This window comes from Neopelma chrysocephalum, unplaced genomic scaffold (genome assembly GCF_003984885.1).
Source record: "Neopelma chrysocephalum unplaced genomic scaffold, ASM398488v2 Primary Assembly neopelma1_65, whole genome shotgun sequence".
Taxonomy (NCBI): domain Eukaryota; kingdom Metazoa; phylum Chordata; class Aves; order Passeriformes; family Pipridae; genus Neopelma; species Neopelma chrysocephalum.
Genome location: NW_020897722.1, coordinates 3,173,116 through 3,193,870, shown reverse-complemented (window position 1 = coordinate 3,193,870; position 20,755 = coordinate 3,173,116). Strand labels below are relative to the sequence as shown.

The window sequence follows — 20,755 nt, the reverse complement described above, 5'->3', positions numbered from 1 at the left end:
TCACCCAAACCTCGTGTGTCACGCAGCCCTTCCCTGCTTTTCATTCTTTTTGCCTAAATTCTTTGCACTATTAGATTATAGGAAACACTGCCTTGAAAATTGGGAGGAGGAAGGGCTTGTTTTAGATGTGAGCAAACCACCTCTTTGCTTGGCAGGGAGAGCTTTTCAGGAGTTTCAGGTGCTCTCAAGAGGGCCTGAGGCAGTGCTCTCAAATGCTTTTTAATCCTGCTGTTAAAGCTTAAACACCGTGTGTTTGTCCCCCAAACACTGCCCATGTTTATAACCATAGAGACAAAGCAAGAGATCAGGACTAGAAATCTGTATTGGATCTCATGGAATATTTTTGCTTTACTCTGTGAGATTACTGGTGATTTGCAATTGTAATACTTTTTCCTCCAGAATCCCCTGGTTTGGCTTTGAGCTCTTAACTGGTTTTTCAAGTGCAGTGCGCCAAGGCAGTTCTGGTTTTTGCTCAGATAAAAGACTTAATAATTCACTTTCTTCCTCACTTCCATGTTTTCCCTTGTTCCTCCCAACCCAACGCTGTGGTTTGTATTACCAGCCTTACATTTTTCCATGTACAGGGGCTTTAAGAGCCCAAACAATTTTGTCGTGCTGATGGGGGAGCCTGCACAGCTCTTGGGAGCTGAGCAGAGAAAGGTTGGAACTCTGTGGTGTTTCTGGCCTTCACTGCCACATCTGAATGGTCTGAGGCTCAAACTGTACATTACAAATGTTGAATTTATTCCTGGTACCATTTCTGTGAGTGCAGGAGCAGGGATTTGTTTAGGACAAATTGCCAGATGAGTTCTCTGTTCTTACCAACACTCAGATTGTGCTGTGGTTATTTTTAATAGCAAATACAATGTCTTTTTTGCAATGCCAAGCATGCACAAATGTCTGCTGTTATTTAACTTTGGTGAGGGATCTGGAGCTTTAATGTGCTGCTGTATATTATGTTTTCCCTAACTTAAGTGTTGGTAAGACTGTCTTAGTTTTGGAAACCGGGACGAATCAGATCAATGGAAGAGCATGCAAAAAACTATGTCTCATCTGCCAGAGAATATTTGTTAGTATGTTGGGAGCAATAAATAATTAAAAGTTTCTGAAAACTGTTAGTGTTTGTGTAGTATGGGGAAGAACAAGGAAAGACCTTACTTCTCTCTTTCCCAGTGAGATTGCAGTTTCAGATCTTCAAGTCTGGCTGTTCCCTCCTCCCAGATTCAGTTGTTCAGTTGGGAGACAAGAAGTGTTAAGCTCATCTATTTGCTTGAACCGATTGATTTCAGACCTCTGGGGCAGAGCTTGTGGAGTCCTACCTTTTGATGATGTTTCCCTGGTGGAATGCAATGTGGTAACTTGTGAGATTGCATCAGATGGATTTCCTGCTTAAGGGGAAGCTGTGGATTCCAGCAGACCATCCTTGCTGATCTGGGGAGAGAACTGAAATTCAGAAGGGAAGGCAGGATCCACAGATCCCCTGTTGCCGTGTGTGCCTTGGTTTGTTCAAGCTTCTCCATAATTCAGTTTTCTGCTTGATATAAATTCTAGCACAACAACAGAACTTCTCAGTTTGTGTGGAAAGTAAGTAAACTGAAAACAATGATGTGGAAAGAAGCTTGTACAATATCTACTACAAAGGGAACGTAGAAGAGTTGGAGGCAAAGCCTCTTTTTTGAGTGAGGAGATGATGAGGGAAGAGGATTTTTAATATGCTGGTGGTTCAGGACCCCCCTTCTATAAGCAGTGAGAATATAGCAGGGAATTAACTAGTGACAAGCTACTCAAGCAGCACAGAGTGAGCCAGAGAGCTGTTCAGGTGTAAATATCCCTCTGAACCTCAAATGAAATGGGATTTCAGGTTGATTCTGTCAGGGTGGTGTTTGGTGGTACAGCTGATTGTGCCCACTGCAGCAGTGTGTTCTCCTGTACACCACTGTTAACATGAGGCCTTGGCACAGACACTGTTGACCAAGTTTGATTTCCCTGAAGGACATTGTAAAGTCAGCAGAAATTACTGTGTAGACTCAGCTCCCCATGAACACAGGTTTTTTTCCTATGGATGGACCTTCTTGCTGTTTTGTCTTTCTTTTTTTGTTTGTTTTTGGTGTTGAAATTCGAATTTAAAACCACTTAACAAGGGAAACTTTTTCCATCAGGCTGAAAATCAAAACCCTTTCGCTTTGGTGCTGTAGCAGCATGTAAGATTTCTTGATTGTACCAATGCTCCTTAGTCCTGGAGAGAGCCTTGAAGTAACATTATGGTGGCTGATGGGAAGCCAGTTGCAAAGGAGAACTTTTTTCTTCAATGGAAAACCAAATGAGTATATCCTTAAGTCCCTCAAAAGCACTGCTCATGGAATCTAATGTCTGTTAATCATTTCTTAGGAGAAATTATGGAAATGCTACTCAATACACTAATTTTCTACAGCTTTTCTAATTACTCCGCTGATTTTTTTGAAGCGTAGATTTGTGTAAAGAACCAATGGGGTATATTTGAATAAAATACAGAGCAATAAAACTGTAATTGTAATTCTTGTATGATCAACAAACAAAGCATTAATTTTATTAGTTTTGCCAGCAGTCTGTGTGTTTGAAGTGTGTGGTTGGTTCTTTCCTAAGGCTGTGCTTCATTAAACTTTTTGCACTGTTCTGTCTCATCCATCAGGCGGTGTCTCACATTGATTTGGTGTTTTAGATGTAGATGTATGTGTAAGTAATTAATTAAAAACAGTCCAAAAATGTATGTAAAGGATGGTTTAGTAGTTGCTTATGGTAAAGTTTTCCCCTTTTCCATGGCATTAATCCTAACCATAAAAGAAGAAAAATATCCCTTAGGTTGTTCCAGTCAGTCTGTGTTCAGTTACTGAGTTCTGGTCCACTGAACAGTCACTGCTCTGTTATATTAAGGTTAATCATACAGTTACTTCATCTGTTGTTTTACTAAAAATGCAAATAATTATTGTAAATGGTTGTAAAATTTATTTCTTTCAATCCCAGTGTCTCATGGAAGACTCCTATTTAACTTCATTTCATATCATGAGAGACCAGAACTGTATGATGAGAAAATATGTTCTGGTATTTAGCAAGCCTGTGTGAACAGTTATTTATTTCTTTTTTTGTGCTGTTGCTGTTGGGCAGAGCTCAGGGTTTGGTCCAATATAAATGTATTTCCAGATGTTAAATTTTGAAAGTCTCAGTTTGAATTTTGAGGTTTTATTACTTTGTTTCATTGCACAGAATACCCTTGTAGTGTATTTTTTTTAACTTTATGGAGGGGTTTTTTTGTGTATATATGTTAAAAAAACATGCACATATAGTCACTGGTAATTTGCTTAACCTTAGGCAGGAAAAGTGGTAATATGAGATGCTTCAAGGTGTGTGGTATCCAGTGTAATACAGAATCTGTTCTTTCTCTGCCTTTTTAAGGCTCAGGTTCACTAATTTAATGATCAATTAAAGAGGCTTCAGGGTCTGCTGTGTTTTGTCAGAGCAGCACAGCTAAGCCACATGCATGATTTTTTTTTTCCATTTATCCTTTTAGGTATTTTTTTGGATATGTTTGGCTGTTGGTGTTCCTGACTTACTCTGATTAAAAGATGAATTTAGTTTGCAATAGGACTTAAAAAGCAATTTGTTCCACCAATGCATATTCCAATTTTCATTAGTATCTCTTTTCCAGTTGGGAGTCCTCAGATCTATGATTTTTGCTTTTCAAGCGGATGATTTAAATCACAGGAGTATTGTATTTATACAACTGCAGTTTTCTGTGTTCTGCTTTACAAAAAAACGCATGAGCTCTCACACCCTCTGATAAACTGTAAATTATATCTGAGTAATTCTCTTTCTGAAAGCTCTCTGCAGCTTTGCTGTACAGATGCCCTTTTGCTAAATGAAACACTACTTATCTTAATTATCAGTGTTAATGGACGTGCTGTGGGCCCAGTATTTGCTAATGTCAGGTAGAATCTAAATTATGTCTCTTTCTGCTTGACAAATGTGACAGAACTGTAGTTCTGACTGTCGTGGCTCCGTGAATCAGTGGCAGGTGCATGAGGAGTTGCTGGCAGTCACCTGGAATGCATAAGCAGACTGGCTTCTTCTCTTCTTTCAAGCATCTTCTGCAGGGATTGTTATTCCTGAAACACCACATGCCCCTAATTTGTCAGGTGCATGTGCTCCAGAACCGATGGATGCCTTGTGGTTTGTGTGTGCATTTATCTCTTCCTAAGGGGCTCTCTGCTCTTACAGATTCCGCTTCTGTCCAAGTGTGTGATGGGAACTACTGAATGTCTGTGTCATTAATATAAGTAGACATAAATAGATTCAGACCTCTACAAAAAAAACATGTATTTTCACGGTATACAAACTATTCTTGTGTAAAGATATTATTTTTAATTGAACATTTGCAATGTCTTCCTGGTCCTTGGTGTGTGCTTAATGTCAAGATATATGAATTATATTCTGAAACCATCTTTACAGGAGGTTAAGATTCAAATTCCCTTTTCTTTTTTCTAAGTAGAATGGTTACACTTTTTAACACATGTATATGTATGTATGTACGTAAACTGTATTTTGATTTGAAAGGGAAGATTCATATATACAGGATAGTTCTTTTCAAAATGCAGAGTTTCATAAGTGAGGGAAAGAAAAGGGAGACTTGAATGCAGTGGGCTTGAAACAGTTTTGATCTAAGAAGTTGTCACATTCACTGGGGTTCTGTTCTCCCTCTTTCTTCAAAGCATTCCTGACCCATCCTTTCTGTGCGTTTTTGCTCGTGTCGCTTTTTAGTGTCATCACTGGACTTGTCTCTAGCGAAAGTGCAGTGATGGATTTGCTGTATGAAAACACTTGTCTAAAGGGGTCATGTGGAGTATTAATGGATTGGATAAATCTTTTGTTTGTGAGTTTTACCTGGGAATGGTGAACGGGGAAGTCCTAATGCAGATTTCGGGTTAAACACCTGTAGGTAGTAGCGCTGTCCCCCTGTTTCCCTCATCAGTTACCGTGGCCATCACTTGCTTGTCAGGAAATCCTGCTCTGATTAAGTCTTTTGGCACGTTAATTTCAATTATTTCATTACTGAGAAAGAAGTGCCTGGGCACAGATTCACAGGGCTGATGAAAACCACTTGAACTCGCCTGTAAAGTTCCTGAAAAATGTCCCCTCTCTTAGAGAATCTTTTCTCTGCGTTCTTAATTTCTGTGTGATTAATCAAAGAATAACTGGAGTAATTTATTAACTTTGACAGGCAAATTGTCTTCTATATCAAAGTACTGTTCTAGCTCTCTGTCAGTGGACAAAATTAAATCTTTAATAGAAATCTTAATGTCTTCATGAAAAAAAGAGGTGGAAAACGTTATGTATTATGTAGCTTGTTACTTTTTCTTGCTTACGGACATAAGAGCTTGTAGAGCACCTGGAAGATGGTGAGAGGGTTGTGTTTGAATACTTCTCCCATCTGACACATGTAAGGGCAGGAGTTAAACCTGTAAGTGAATCTATTTGTTTCCTTTTAAAATCAGGTCTTTGTCGCTAAGATTCATAAGCAGTTTTTAGTTTAGATGAAGTTTTAAGATGTTCTTCAACACCTTTAAACGTTTTCCTTTGCTTTCTTGTGACTTGACTTCTCTCTCATATTGTAGCTTAAAGAGCATTTTGTGAGAATGTGAGGCATCATGCATATTAAGAGTTCTGAAGTACTGTCAGAAAGATGCACCATGGAATGAAACAGTGGAATTGTGTCGAGAGTGTTCTGTCTTGAATGTTCCTGTTCTGCAGAACTGAGTAGTTGCAAGAGCTCGAATAGTTTTAGGCTTTTTTAAAGTTGTTAAGTTCAGCTTTTGAATTACTTAAGTAAAAGCTGTGCTCATTTCGAAAGGTCACTAACAATTGCTTGGAGGTGGCCATCAGAAATGGTTCTTGGAACTGTCCAATTACTTTTTAAGAGAAGTCTTTTGTGGGGTAAAGTGTCGAGGAATTGTTCTGGGTTTGGTTGGTTTGGGGTTTTTTTTGTACTTTTCACACTCTCCTGAAGGTATTTACAAGGAGGCTCAGGATTTGCTGTATTTGGGAGCGTGAAGGCAGATGGGTTTTTATCTCACCAGGACTGGGTAGCACTTCAGCTGAAATACCATCTTCCTTTTCCATCTCTCATGTTTTAATAGAGACTTTAGAATTTTATGAAACTTAATCAATTCAGAAAGAAAGTGATGTTTACACAGACAGATTGTATAATTCCTACATTATGCCTTCATGCTTTATATCAAGGAAGGGGCGTTTGGTTTAGGTCCTGAAAATAGTGATTTCTGAACTTAATTGTATTTTAACCCTTTCATCTGCAGCCCTCCCAACATCTTCCTTTGGAACAGTAGAGGGCAGGTGGGACAGGCTTCTCTTCAAAACATGGCAAAAAATGGAGGTGCCTTGGGTTTGTTTTATTCCATCCTTTAAAGAGAAAGGAAAAATAGGAAGAAAGATGTGTTGTTGATATTATGAAATAGACCTCCACCGTAATTAACAGCCTGGGAGTTTTTCTGCTTGCTTTTCTTATCCCTGTGTTGCGAAACCTCGCTGTCCTGCTGGGACTTCTTTTTGGAATGCAGAGGTGTGTTCTAGCTAAAAGCATGTGCTTTGCCTAATAAGCTTTCCTAGCCATTGAGCCCAGCTGGCTGCTGCAGTCTGCATTTGTTTGGTCGTAACTAATTTTTATAACCATGCTTTAAATTAAACTGATGCTTTTTTGCATTAAATGACAAACCCTGCACAATGTCCATAAATGAAACCCAACACTATAATCTACTAATTTTTGTTTTCAATGTGCAGCATTATATAATCAAGCAGCCTACTGGAAGGAAGATGTGGGAATAATGCTGGTAGGATGTGAATGGTGCTAAACTAAAGGGATCAGCCTTTGTTGGAGAGAACATGTATGTTGAGTTAATGGTTTAGCACCTCCCCTCATAAATACAGGAGAGGAATGAAGAGAGCAGGGTCTGGCTGGTCAGCACAAAATGTTCTTGTCAAATCTTGGTGTCTTTTGCTGTAGGTGATGATGAATTTCATCAATGTGTAGCCCTTTGATGGAGTCTCCTGATGGGTTAATTTTCAGGGTTGCTGCAGTCATGCAGCTACCTCTTGAAGTTGATAAAACTTCCAAGTACTCACATTCTCTGAAATTCAGCTGTGTCTTTTCAATTTGAGCCAAATTATGGATGAACAGAATCAATGTTAGGAGTTGAAGCATGAAATAGAAATTCTGTTTCAAAATAGTCACGAATCACTGTTTACAAGTCTACAACGGTGACTCTGGGATTGTTGTGCAAGTTTGTTCTTCGTGTATTTGTGGAAAATAATGTTTTTCTTCTGACTTTATGCTGAATATGAACATTTCTCATATAACTAGTCAAATATACAAAGCTCTGGTCACTTCCCTCTTTGTTCCAGCAGAGTTTTTTAATAAGATGCAGCAGCTGCTTGGAAGTTAAATAAAAAAACCACCCTAAACCCATAACAACAATAATAAAACCACCACCACCAACAAAAAAATCTCTGTAACCCTGTTTTGATATTTATTCTCACAGTACTAAGGACAGTTTCTTTCTTCTAGTGAATTCACATAGTTCAAAGGTGCTTTAAGTAGAAACTTACTCCCTTTGAGTCACATCTGACCTGCACATAAATGCTCTCCTGTTCTCCTCTTCATCGTAGGCAGCAGCCTGAGCTGGGTCAGGGGGAAGATTTGAATCTCTTTGCTGTTTCCCTGTGTTGCTTTTTGAAGAATTGCATTGCAGGGAGGCTCTAGACCTTTTTTTTTTTTACACAAATGTCAGTGGACAGATTTAGGGCCTGGATGTCAACTCCATTCACTTACAGGTTTGCCTCATGTTTGTTAAACTGTGACTGATCAGAAAAATCACAGTAAATTTTTTGGAGTCAAAATTACTGATGATGACACCTCAAAAAGACATAGATAATTGCATTTGTAATTACACTGTTAAAAAGGGGCAAACTCTTGCATGTGACCTAATAAAAAAGCCAACAACAAACACAACTTTTCCTTCTAGCACTCCTTTAGTTAATATAATTCAGAAATTTGTCTGTTTAGGTCTTCTGAACTAGGCAATGACACTAATACATGAACTGTGATCTGTTAATGGCCTACAGGCAGCTGTGAGAAGGGAATATATAGATTTTTACTTAACGCTCGTGATTAGTACATTAAAGAAAAAAACAAACCAACTAAGTGTTGTTGAGTGTTTGGATATTGCTGGGAATAAAACAGAGTCTGAGAAGGTCTCCTCAGATGTAGTCAACAAACTGCAGTGAGGATAGAAACAAAAACTCCTGCGGGGTTGTCATCCTACACTTCTCTGGGGAAGGTTATAACTTAATCTTTGTTAAATGAAGTAATAACCAAGTGGTGTGTTTAACAGTCCTGAAATCAGTGGGGCAGGTTGGAGGGGTTTTTGGGTGCTTCTTGGTTCCATTTTGGTGATCCCAAATTTCTCTTCTCGGAAAGCACCTGTTCCCCAAGGCCCGCTGAACAACAGGAGCCAGAATTTCCAGTGCCCTGATCTTGAGAGGCAGTCACAGTTTACCAGCACCCCCCTCCCAGTTTATTCCTCTGGGAGGGAGGGTAAAATGCACTCATTTTGCAGAACAAGTTAATGTTCTAAATACATCACGAAGTGTTAAAACATATTAGTTGGCTGTACATTCTGTGGAAAAAGCCAGAAGCTCTTTGCTAAGAATCTATCGCCCACTTCCCTGCACACTTTGTGATTAATGATTATTCTGTGGGACTCCAGCAATTAGCAAACTCTAAATGGATAAAGGAGTAAATTTTTGGCATGAAAATGCTTATTTCCCAGTTGACTTTTTTTTTTTTTTGCTGAAGATATTTTCATTCATCTTACCAATGTGAGAAATCTAGGCTCCTTTTCTCTTCCAGAACATATTTTATGTTCATATTGCTTTAATAATGTTTTTTCTATGCTGACCTGCCTGTCTTTAGAGTTTAGAATATCCATCTGTCTGACTCTGTTCTTCTAAAGGATGAATTGCAGTCCTGACCACCTCTGTCTCATCTCCATAACTTCAGGCTTGCAAATCTGCACGAAAGTTTTCCAGTGAATGAAAGACCTCGTATTTAGCTCTAGTGACATGAATTATTAATTTGTTTTGTACTGAGGTATGAGGAAATACAAATCTTCAGCTTACTGAATATTAAAGCATGTTCTGTGCAAGCACACTGAGAATTTGCTTTCACTCTCTGGCAGCAACATACAGGTTGGCTTGGAGTATTCCTGGACATAAACATGCCCTCAGATGCTGATGTCTTAATATCACAAGTGGAACTAGGCAAGCAACATTTCTAGTTTGTCCATTATAGTTTCATTTTCATTGAATAGAGAGAATCACAGAATTGTTTGGGTTGGAAGGGAACTTAATGCTCATCTCGTTCCACCCCCTGCCATAGGCAGGGACACCTCCCAGTATCCCAAGTTGCTCCAAGCCCCGTCCAACCTGGCCTTGGACACTTCCAGGGATGGGGCAGCCACAGCTTCTCTGGGCAACATTTTAGGCAATTTCATGCTTCATCTGGTGATGGCACTGTTGTTTGAGGGTGCACTTGTTCCATGATGGAGACATGTTCCATGATTTAGTCTGGGGGGTTAATGGTCTTTTCTGTGTCACCACACTTTTATGGCCTCTTTTTAAGAGGAAATATTCTTCTTGGCAATGGTTTGTGGTGCTTTGGGCAAATCAGCCTATGAAAGGAGAACCAGCGAATGTTCTGTATAGCTCTTGTAAAACCAAAAGAGAAGTTTGTCTTACTGTTTTGTAATGATTTTTCCTTGTAGACACTGTGAAAGGACAAGGACTAGAACTTGTCTTCAGCTCCTGTTAGACAAAGAGGAAATTTTGTTCTTATGGCAAGAAGAGTTTGCCTTTTTTGTTCTGTTATCATCATTGCAACCCACAGTTGTCAGAGTTGTAAGCAATGGGGTTTAATTTCTGTACTACACATTGGCTTGCTTTGCTACAGTAAATATAAAAATGTCATGTATAAGAACTCAAGTAAGTTTTGACAATATGGTGCATAACTCATTGGAAGCTTTTAAAAGCAGAAATGTTTTCAACCAGACCAATGCTTTTTGGTTCCGCTCAACAATGGATCTGCCCTATTCAGTGTGGTATTGAGGTTTTTTACATCACAGATTGACTTGGGTTGGAAAGGGCCTTAGAGATCGGATAGTCACTAATAGATGCCCTCTGCCACTGTTGCTGTTCATTTTCCACCAGTTGTCTTTTTTCCTGTGAGTATTTGTCCCATAAATAAGTCACGTCATGGAGAATCTGTGCTGTAGCATCATCCCATCCATCTTTCCTACTAGAGGAATTGCTTTGACTTTGATGGGGACTAATTAAGTTCCCATATTTTTATGGATATATCAGAGTAGTTAAAGAAAAGACAGCTGGATTATCTGTGCTTTTCGAAATGAGCCTGTAGGATTTGTTAGGACTTTGATCTTATGTGTATCCTGAAGTTTATTTTTTCTTTTCTTTCTGTAAGGAAGCTGTCTGGAGTATTTCCATCGAAGTCCTGTGGCAAACTTCCCAAGAACATACCTGGTTTCATATGAAGAATCCCATTTCTTAGTTTTATGTAGGGCAAAATGCAATCTCTGCAGCATGGGCCAGGTTTAATAAGACTCTCTTGCAGCTTCAGGCAGGTTTGGCTGTTCAGCTTATTCCTTGAATTGTTTCCCAGGTCATGTGCTCACGGATCAGATCGATCCGTTACCTAATGGGACATTTAAAAACACTTCCACGATCTGCTGAGGTGGGGGAGGGAACGGGGAGGTGAAGGAATGGATTCTGTGCTAGATCTGAGCCTTCACTGCTGCGGTCTTGGCAAGCCCCTTGCTCTCATGTGGAATTCGCTGCTGCAGTGGTGCATTGCAGGAAATAGATAAAAATCAACACATACAACGTATCCGTGCAATATATATATCCAGGGAAAGAGCCATGCATTTGAACCTTAAGCAGCTTATGTGTTTTCACAAGGCAAATAGCCTTCCCACTGTTAAAAGGATCTTATTATAGGACATGGCTTTATTTGAATAAGATCCATTATTTAAATGGTTTAAAAACACAATAGACCCTGAAATGCATCTTTTATAGAGTACTTGAGAAATCATTTAGGTTTGTAAATGCTGGTGGTGGGGATGAGCACCTACTAAAGGAGAAGCAAATAAGCACTTTCAGCATAGTCATTTGAATTCCAGAGAATTGCTTTGTTCTTGTTGAAATACAACTTTTTACTACTGTGGCTGTATATGGGAAAAGGAAAATTACATTTTTAGAGTATCCTCCTATTTTCTCCTTTAGCTCACGTTGTCTGTCTTTTAAATTGTGCAGCTCTTCCTCCCAAGTTTTGTTTCAGCCTTGTACCTGTTGTGGAATTTCATGTAAAACAAAAATCGGAAAAAAAAAAAAATTAATCTGATTTACTGTTCATCTCTTGACATGACCCATCATCCAGAGTAAGGAGAGCAGGGATAAAATCTGGAGAGTTGGAGTGATACCTACTCTGTATTTCTGTTTCACTCCCAGATATAATTCTTACTTTAATCCAAGTTCTGTAGCTGTAGATTGACTTGCAGTGCTATCTCGAGAAGAGCTCTTGAACCAGAGTTATGCTTTCAGAGCTTGGATAGACTTTGGCTACCACGTGATTCTCATTTAAGAACATGTCTTTGTTTCAGAGCGAATGCAGAAAAAAGTGCTCAAAATTGTCCATACATACCATCCCTCTCTGAAAGGAGAAAGTTTCCTCAAGGTGTTTTCTTGCATGTTCAGTTCCTCTTTCACAGTTTTTTCCCTTACAGGCAGAAGTAGGGCTCACTGGAATCAGCAGCAAGCTGCTCACATGGTCATAATGGTATATTTTTATTTACTCCGTTTGAGGACTGTGATGTTATTTAACAACTTGGGCTTTTTCATCTTTAATTATAAATTGTGATATTGTTGTCTTCGAACTTCAAACAGATGGTCAGAGCCAAGTGTCCTGTTCAGACTTGGAGAGCAGTGCAGATAGACATCTTCTCTCTGCCTTATTTTTTTTTTTTTGGGCTGCTGCTGTCTAAACAAACATTTAGAATAACCCAGTTTAAGAAGTTACCTGTACTTGGCTTTGTTGGTTTTTTTTTTAAGGTGACTTTCTGAACACTTAATTCTGTTAACTAGTGTACAGTTTTGCTTGTGCTAATGAAACCTTTACTGATACTCCTTAGTGGGTCTGAAAATAAAATTGACAATATTGAGGGCATATTCTTTTAAAAACATAATTGGCATTTCTAATCGGACAGTATCATAATTAAGACTCGGTTGCAGGAAGTGAGTGAACAATACCTAAGTTGATTTTTTAATTATTTAAAGCTGATGTGTCAGAGCAGTGCACTGACTCAGAGTCACTCTGAATCATCCTATCAGCGTGTGGAGGAGTGATTTATATACCATACCATGGAGAACTGGAGAATCAATTACCTCTTTTTGTTTCTTCAAACCTAAAAACATGGCTTTGAAGTTTTAATTATTTCAGTTTCTGGAATATCCCCTCCCCTGTGCTGATGGCTGATGGATTTGTGGCAGACCGGCCTCAGGAAGTAAATGTAGAATAAGGAGTGATAGAAGTGTTGTAAGAAAGATTTGACCTAAATTTGTTACTCTTGAGGCACAGAGTACTCAAGAGTAATAAATCCTGTCAGCTGTGCTTTAATACTGACTTTTTCCTCCCACAAGGCAGAAGAAACTCCACTGTTGGAATAGCCACGGGGTCTCCACCTCGAGCAGGGAAAGAAGCAGTGGTGGGTGATGTGACCTTTTGTGATTCTGTCCTTTCTCCTTCTGAAAAATAGGCTAAGGGAAGCACACTGTTCTTCACTCAACATGAGCTGCTGTGGCTGCTTTACATCTGGACAAGAATCAGTTGCAACAGGAATGGATAAGAATTAAAATAAAACTCTGTGCCCAGGCTGTGATCTAAACATGGCAAGGGGAATGGAAGAGGCAAAATGGACAGAGGGGATTGACTGTACCTAAAATGTGAATATTAAGGCCTGGAACTCTGAATGTGTGAGGGAATGGTTAAGTTTTCCTTCAATGTCTTGATCTTGGCCCAGTGAGGGAATTTGCACTTCATATCTGAAAAGTTTCGGTCTGGGACTCTTCTGGTTTAGGTATAGACATGCAGGCAGAATTCCCCACGTGCAGCTGTGTGCTCTGGGTAGGCATATTTAGAGCTGCCCAACAAACACCTTCTTCTGTGCAGACTGAGATTAAAGTTCTTTCTGAAGAGTTAAATGTACCCACCAAAAACTTAAGAAATGATTATACCATATTAAAAAAAAAAAAAACAACAACTCTCTCTTCTTGTTTCTGATGTGTCTGAACTTCCTTTTACACAAAAGCTTGCTTTAAAAAGTGAGGAAATAGAATCAGATTTATATTGGGAAGCTTTTTCTTTTTAATCCTGTGAATTTGTACCTGATCAGACACTTGCAGGGATCCATAACTAGTGTGTTTGCTTTAAGACTGCCTTAAGAATCTGCTTCTTTTGATTACTTGTGAACACGTACAGTGTGGCAACACCTTCCTTCTGATCTTTTAACCTCCCAAGCCTCCCACTGTCTTGTTAGTGTTACCTAGATCATCTTTTCCCTGAACTTTTGTGGTGAATGTGGTTTGCAGACTGTGAAAGGTAGGAGGTCTCCGTCTTATGAGCTTGTAGCTAAAAACTGCTCTGTTCTGAAAGTGCTTTGATATATTTAATGTGAGCACAAGAGGCAGGACTCCAAAGTACCACAGTGGAAAACTTGTAAAAAGTTGTTTTCCTCTCATGTACAATTAAATAAAAGTTGAGCTTCTAAAGCTGCTTCTAAAATAGCTGGAAATATGAGAGGATAGTTTGCAGTAGCTCAGGTCACTGGATTCCTCTTATTTTCTCTGCACTGTTTGCTTTGTAGTTTATTTGTAGTTTATTTCCATTGCCTTTGGTTGGTTGTAGGAGCCAGAGGTTGAAACAGGTTTGTGGGTTTTTGGAGCAACTGATGCTCCTGCCCAGTGTGACCTCCTTGCTTTAGGTGGAGCCTGAGCTGGCCCAGGACAGGAGGGCAGGAGCTGTTGGACTGGGAAGTGCGAGGCCAAAACACCAGTGGGACGTGTTCGTTTTCCCCACAGCTGTTTTGATGGAAGGATGGTAAAATAGTAATAAGCTGTTCTGACAATTTGAGAAGACTTGGAGTGTCAGCAGTCTGGTTTTTGACCTACTGATGCCTGCTGCTTTGTTTTTTAACTCGTTTCATCATGGCTGTTAACAGCATTAAGAGCAGTGTTTTTGGGGTGGACTCCTGACTTGTCTTACAGGCGATGACAGCTAATTCCCTTGTGTGTGTTGTGCACTAGTGTTTACACCCTCATTTGCTGGGCTGTGTAAACCTTCTTTATAGGGGGTACAGAACTACTGCTGAGGGTCTGGGCCTGTGAGTTACTCCTGGTAGCAAAAAGGAGGTCAGTAGAGGGAATTGGGATATCTAACAGTTGGACTTGATGAGCCTTGTGGGTCCCTTCCAACTCAGCAGATTCTGTGATGTTGTTCATTCCCTCAGCTTGGTCAGAACTATCAGAAGTGCCATTCTTTCCATTTTTCTATCATTTGAAAAGCTGATTTTCATCTTCCAGAAAGAAAATGCTCTTCTGGTTTCTGTGTGTGGTTTGTTGGAATATCAGAGCAAAATTAAAAGGTATAGGTTCAGTATGGACTGAAGGAAGGCTGGCTGGGGACATAAACTGAGGGATTGAGTGTGTGGGGAGAGAGAATAGGGTGAAAGATGGAGAGTGGGGTACTTGGGGGTGAGAAGAATACAGGAAAGAAGGGAGTAGAGAGCAGAATAATCATGGGAGAGGGTGTGGAGGAAGAGAGACACTACATTTGTGTCTTAGGATAAGGAAAGGATGTTCTTGCATCTTTGAGGACATACCACAGAGAAGGAATGACAGGTTGATTCTGCAGCTGAGATGCTGCCTGACTTCCCTAAAGCATCCAGACTGTAAGAAAGACCCAACTTGCATTTAAAAAAGTTGTCTTGTTTTAAAGCAAGCTTGTGACTTTATGGATCCAACTAATTCCAATTACTCATTTGCAGTATTCTGTTTCATCTTAGATTGTAGCCTCAAGAGATGTGAGCAGGGGTGGGAGTATTATGAAACAAAGTAATTTGATTATTTGGGGTGGGGTGGGAGGGTGGCAGCTTTGTTTTAACTTAGCAAATTGTTTAAAAGCACAGACAGATGAAAAGGAGACAGCTAATCTGGTTAAGAATAGCCACTATGCCTTTTGATATTGATTTCTTTCCTCACTCTGTCGTCTTTTAACCTCATTTTCTTACAATTTTAGAAAAACCATCTTGAGCCATACTGAACAAATAGAGGATATGGATAAAATAGCTTCCTTTAAAGAAGTGATTGAACTTCTTTTTAACTTACCACTAGATTTCTTCTTTTTTTTATGTTCTTCAGTTTATCTTAATTTTTCCTTGCAATAAAAACTCTTTAAGATATGAATTTTCTGCCTTTTAGCCTAAAATGCTCAGCTTTTACATGCTTGTTATGTCATCTGTTTACAATACATTTAATGCTAAAAGATTTATTTTTAGCTGGCTCAGTAAAATAGCTGGTTGCAGGAGTTGTTGTTGTCATAGCAGCAATCTTAACAGATAGGCTGATCCTATTTAGCTTTTGCAGCCAAAGAGCGGCCGTTAGGCAACAGTTTGACAGTTCTGCAGCATTTTTCTAAAGATGGAAATTGTGGTGGTGGTGAATTTTTTTTGGCCCTACTTTAAAATATTTCTTTCTGTAGGTGTGTGGAGTTCGATTCAACATTTTCCCCTAACAACTTCGGAGAACTTTGAATACACAACATGTGAGATTTCAGGATTTAAGTCTTAATTTGTAGAAGCTTTAAAATAATTTACATGGTGCAACATATTGCAAGCTGCTTTGATGATTTTTTTTTTTTCTAAGCCAGAAGTATTCTGAGAGAAAAATGCCAGACTAGAGAACAGGATTGTGCATCATTTATTCTGCACTAATTTTAAGTCGTGGCAGACTGGGCAAATATTACTGAAGAAGTTTGTGGGTTGTTTTTGATGAAATGCGCTGCCTGGGTTAGATGATAGCTTAGGATTTTAGTGATTTAATTCTTATTTTTAATATGAAGAGAAAAGGGTACTTCTATATTAACAAGCAAAGAAATAGTAATTTCAGATTAGTCTGTAAAATGAGCCATATCTCTATGTGTTCTCTGTAGCTTTGAGCTGTTACAGAAATTCAGTTACTCTTAAACATATGTCTGAATGCAGTTAATTTTGTCTGAGATGAAAAATGAATTTACTGTGAATGAATTTCTCCTGTCTGTATCTTCCAGTCAGATGGTATTGGACCTGAATTGTTGTTATTGGTGTGGTCAAGCAAAAGACTTATCCTCAAACTCTCTCCAGTCTTTTGCTAGACAGAGTACTTTTAAAAATAATTTGTTGAAGTACCTGAGTTTAATGCTGGGAGAAGGGTTTCGGTGTTGTTGGCTTAGGGTGCTTCAACTATGATTAAGAGTCAGAAAGTGTATTTAACCTTCTAATTACTTTTTTGTTCTCAAGGCCTACTTGTTAAAATGTATTGTTATCACAGACCGACACGTCAGGCGTATGTGCTTATTCATTTCCAGTGAATCATGGCAACTTTCATCACCCACCTCCCCAGTCTGGGTTGTTTTGGGGAATTGTCAGCACATCGTGTTCCTCTCCTGGTTCAAAGCCAGTCTGAGAGTGGCAAAGGCGACTTCTGTAACTCTGACTGATGTGGATTTGATGCTGTGCCACTGTTTTGTGGACCAGTATGGAGTAACCCAATGACTGGATCTGGCAGCATTTCCCAGCAGATAAATGGAATGTCATATACCCACGTGCGTTTTACTGTCCAGGTTGTATCACAGCTTTTGAGTGGATCGAGGAGGTCGGTGCTGTGAAAACAGTTCTTGCTGTGGTTCCACCACCCAAATTCCTGCCTCGTCACCCCTTTTCCCTCCCTGCTGGGCGACTTTCCCTGGGCTCTGGCATTCATCTGAATCTTCTCCATCTCCCCAGTTCCCCTAAATTTACTAACTTGACCAAAGCTTAGTGTGAGTCTAACTTTATCTCCCAGGTTGGCAGCTGAACCAGCTGAGCCAAGGGACCCATTGCTGTAGGGTAGGGACTGTGGGTGGGGGGCAGTTCTGGAGACCTGAGCAAGAGCAGGTAGATCCAGACCTCCCTCCCCTGGTTATCATCATCCTGGTGGGATTTTATCCCATGCTACACTAGCCATAGTGCCCAGAGGTTTTATACCTGCAGGAATGCCTGTGTGGCACAGGATGAGCTTGGTGGAGGAACTGGAACAGTTTAATTGCAGAGGAGCAGCAGGTTCATTTCACACACATCTTTCTCCTGGCTTGTACCAGGCTTTGCAGGTCATTCTGCTGATACGTGGTTGGTGTGGGAGCAGGAATGCCCATGTGGAGTGAGGACACAGTAGAATTATTGGTGTATTTTAGCAGCAGTGCCTGCTAACCCTGCTTGAAGTGTTCATTAACTACGGGCTGAGAGCTGTGAGCGAGTTGACTGTCGTCTGCTCCTAATGAGTTCCCTGTCAAGGTTTGGGAATGTTTTGGACAAAGGGAAAAGTTTTTTCTGTTAATATGTCCAATTGGTGGTTTTCTCATGTGGGGATATAACTGTTTTCCTGCTGGTCTGCAGCAGGCACTGAGTGAAAGGGAAAGGTGGCGGGGAGATCTGCGTCCGGAGAGCGCGACTGGGAGATGCGTTTCTGTCACTCACCTTCTGTGTCTGTTTTGCCATTTCAGGCAAAGTCGTGCATTTGTCATATGTGTGGTGCCCACCTGAACAGACTCCACTCTTGCCTCTACTGTGTCTTCTTTGGCTGTTTTACAAAGAAACATATTCACGAGCACGCGAAGACAAAGCGACACAATTTAGGTAAGTTCTCACCAAGTCCCTGTGTTATCCCTGTCAGTTCCAGGCCAATAAGGTGATATTTCCTTGTAGCTACTTTGTTAGGCAGGGAGATAATTTGATTGGTGTTTTGGGTTAGTTAAGTGGTGTTATTTTAAACTTGGTGCATGAGGTTTTATTGCATCACTGTTAAGTTTTTGTTCACAGCTTAAACCCTGAGTTATTACTGTTTAGTACCTTTTATTTATGAATTAACGTCATGTATAGGGAAAATTAGTAAAAATGTGAGGAGGCAGAGGGTTGGGTTTTTTTTTCTTTATGTGTTAAAAATGGTGGGTTTAGTGCCTGGAACTAGAACATTTATTTCAGTAAACTTTATTTTCAGGAGGTCATGTTCACTTTTTTTCTTGCTGAGGAAAAAAACGTCATTCTGATCACAAAGAAGACTAATCAAGTAGCAATCAGAATTATTTTAGCTTTTGAAGTTTTAGGGTTTTGTTGAGTTTTTTTTTTTTTTAATTTTTCTGTGTTGTCTTTTTTCCAGTGAGGTCAATAACCTAAGTAATAAGAAAGCAGTTTAATTGATGTGGAGTACCTTTCCCTCAACCATCTCAAACTTTGGTAAAATGCCAGCAAGTTCTTTTGTTGTATTAGCTTTGGTGCTGCATGACGTTCAAAACCAAAAGCATTCAGTTTTGTTTTAAATTACCTATTGTCTATAGTTTAGAACATTTTAGAGTTATAATGCAACATCTTGATAATTTTATCTTAAAATGCCAGTTGCATCAATATGGATGTGCACAATTTTGCTTAGTGTGCAACTAAATTTTTCTTCAAATTAAAATACATTATTGTTTGTAGTGATATAAGAAACAGGGAAAAAAAAGCATTACTTCGTGACATAAATTTTCTTTTGACCAGTATGGCCACCATTCTCAATTTCATTTATCCAAAGTGCTTATAGAACAAACTGCCTTTATTTTCCATGAAGACAGAGATGCTCCAGAAGGCCAACAGTGCTGTCTGTGTACTCTGAGCTTAAGAAACGGGCGTGTAAATTTACTATTTCTGGAAAAGATGATTTAAACCAGCAGATCGTTATAGTTTCTTCCTCCATATGTGTCAAGAAAGAAAAAAATGAGGCTCCATAGTGGTATAGTTTAAATTTGTAAATGTCTTGAAAAACAGAATACTGGAAAATAGTACTGAATGTCCATAAGGGTGTGGCTGGGAGCACTGGGACTGTTCAACTCACAGGAGAGGTGGCTCAGGGAACCTCAGCAGTGGGGCAAATATCTGAAAGAGCGGTTAAAAAAGGTGGGATCGGGCTCTTTTCAACAATGTCTGGTGATTGTACAAGAGGCAGTGAGGACAAAATGAAATACTGGAGACTGTCTGCTCATCACACGACAAGTTTGTGCTGTGAGGGTGAGCAAGGGCTGGAGCAAGTTGCCCTGAGAGGTTGTGGAGTGTCTATCCTTGAATATTATTTGGAAGCTGGACGTGGGCCTGGCAGCCTGCTCTGGATGGCCCTGCTGGAGCAGGGGCTGGACAAGGTGACCTCAAAGGTCCCTGCCAACCTCAGCTGTTCTTTCAAAACTGAAAAAAAACAACCCAACCCTGTATGGCACCTTTTTATTTATTATTAATCTCAAAGAGCTTTAAAAGTCAGTTCATTAGAGGAAATTATTTTGGAAGCTTTACCAACACAGAAGTTCAAATTACTCAAGGTAAACTCGAAGGATTTCTGGTAAAGGGCCTTATATATATATACACACACACATATATATATAAAACAACCTTTTGTGCTAATGTAAGTTTATGGCCAGATTTAAGGTTTAAAAAAATACTGTGCTAAATTGAGACTGTTGACAGTATTTGCCTGTTTGTCTGTGGACACTTTGTAAACACTGTAATATTTTTACCACTGAACTTACCATATTTGTGGAGAACTTTTTAAAAAAGCTTTATAGTTGCCGTGTTGTCGACTGCTGTTTATGTATTTGGGAAGCTTAAATTCAAGTTAATTTGTGTGCAAGGTAGAATTTGCTGTTGTCTGCTGTAGTGAATTATCTTCTGTTTCCTTAAAGGAAACCAAAACTGGGCAGAGGAGGGAGGTTCTGTGAAGATGCTCTTGCTTCGGGATTGTTGTAGTTATTGTCATGGCACTAGACAATTAGGACTGTGTCAGATAAGGTAGTTCCCAAAAGGAATAGTCTTTAGATAAAAAGGGCAAGAGTTAATTATACAAGCCAAAGTGTAGAATACAATACTGTGTCATCCCAAAAAGGATTCTTTTGCAGCTAAATATAACTTACTTGGTGCACAAATACACATGATGTGAAGGTTGTACACGTTGACTGATTTCTAGTTTTGGAGCTTCCTTTTTATCTTCTTTTTTTTTTTTTAATATATGTTTTGGTGTTTAATTTCCAGCTGCATGTGAAATGAGCTGTAAAAATATTTCTGTCATTTTGCTAGTGCTTTTGGTTGCTTTTCCTGCTGCAATTTTAGTTGGGGAAATAACATCTGATGGGCAAAAACAAGTTAAGTGCTTTGAAATTTCAAAATGAACAGGAATTATTTTAAAGCACTTGGTGACTTTTTGCTGAGCCAACATCAGTCTCCATGGAGACAAGCAGGAGCTGCACACTTGATCACAGTTGTAAGAAATGCCAGAGATT

General features: G+C 39.4%; 1 protein-coding gene across 3 annotated transcripts in view; it reads left to right on the top strand.

Moving 5' to 3' along the window:
• The window catches only part of USP22 (ubiquitin specific peptidase 22), a 96,807-nt gene that overhangs the window by 15,875 nt on the left and 60,177 nt on the right, over positions 1-20,755 (top strand). For 2 of the 3 annotated variants that reach the window (XM_027683558.1, XM_027683557.1), the window contains exon 2: positions 17,963-18,095. In XM_027683558.1, the coding sequence (XP_027539359.1) occupies positions 17,963-18,095 (133 nt within the window). Of the gene's footprint in view, positions 1-17,962; positions 18,096-20,755 lie in introns of those variants that run through there. The other variant, XM_027683559.1, reaches the window with a different exon arrangement.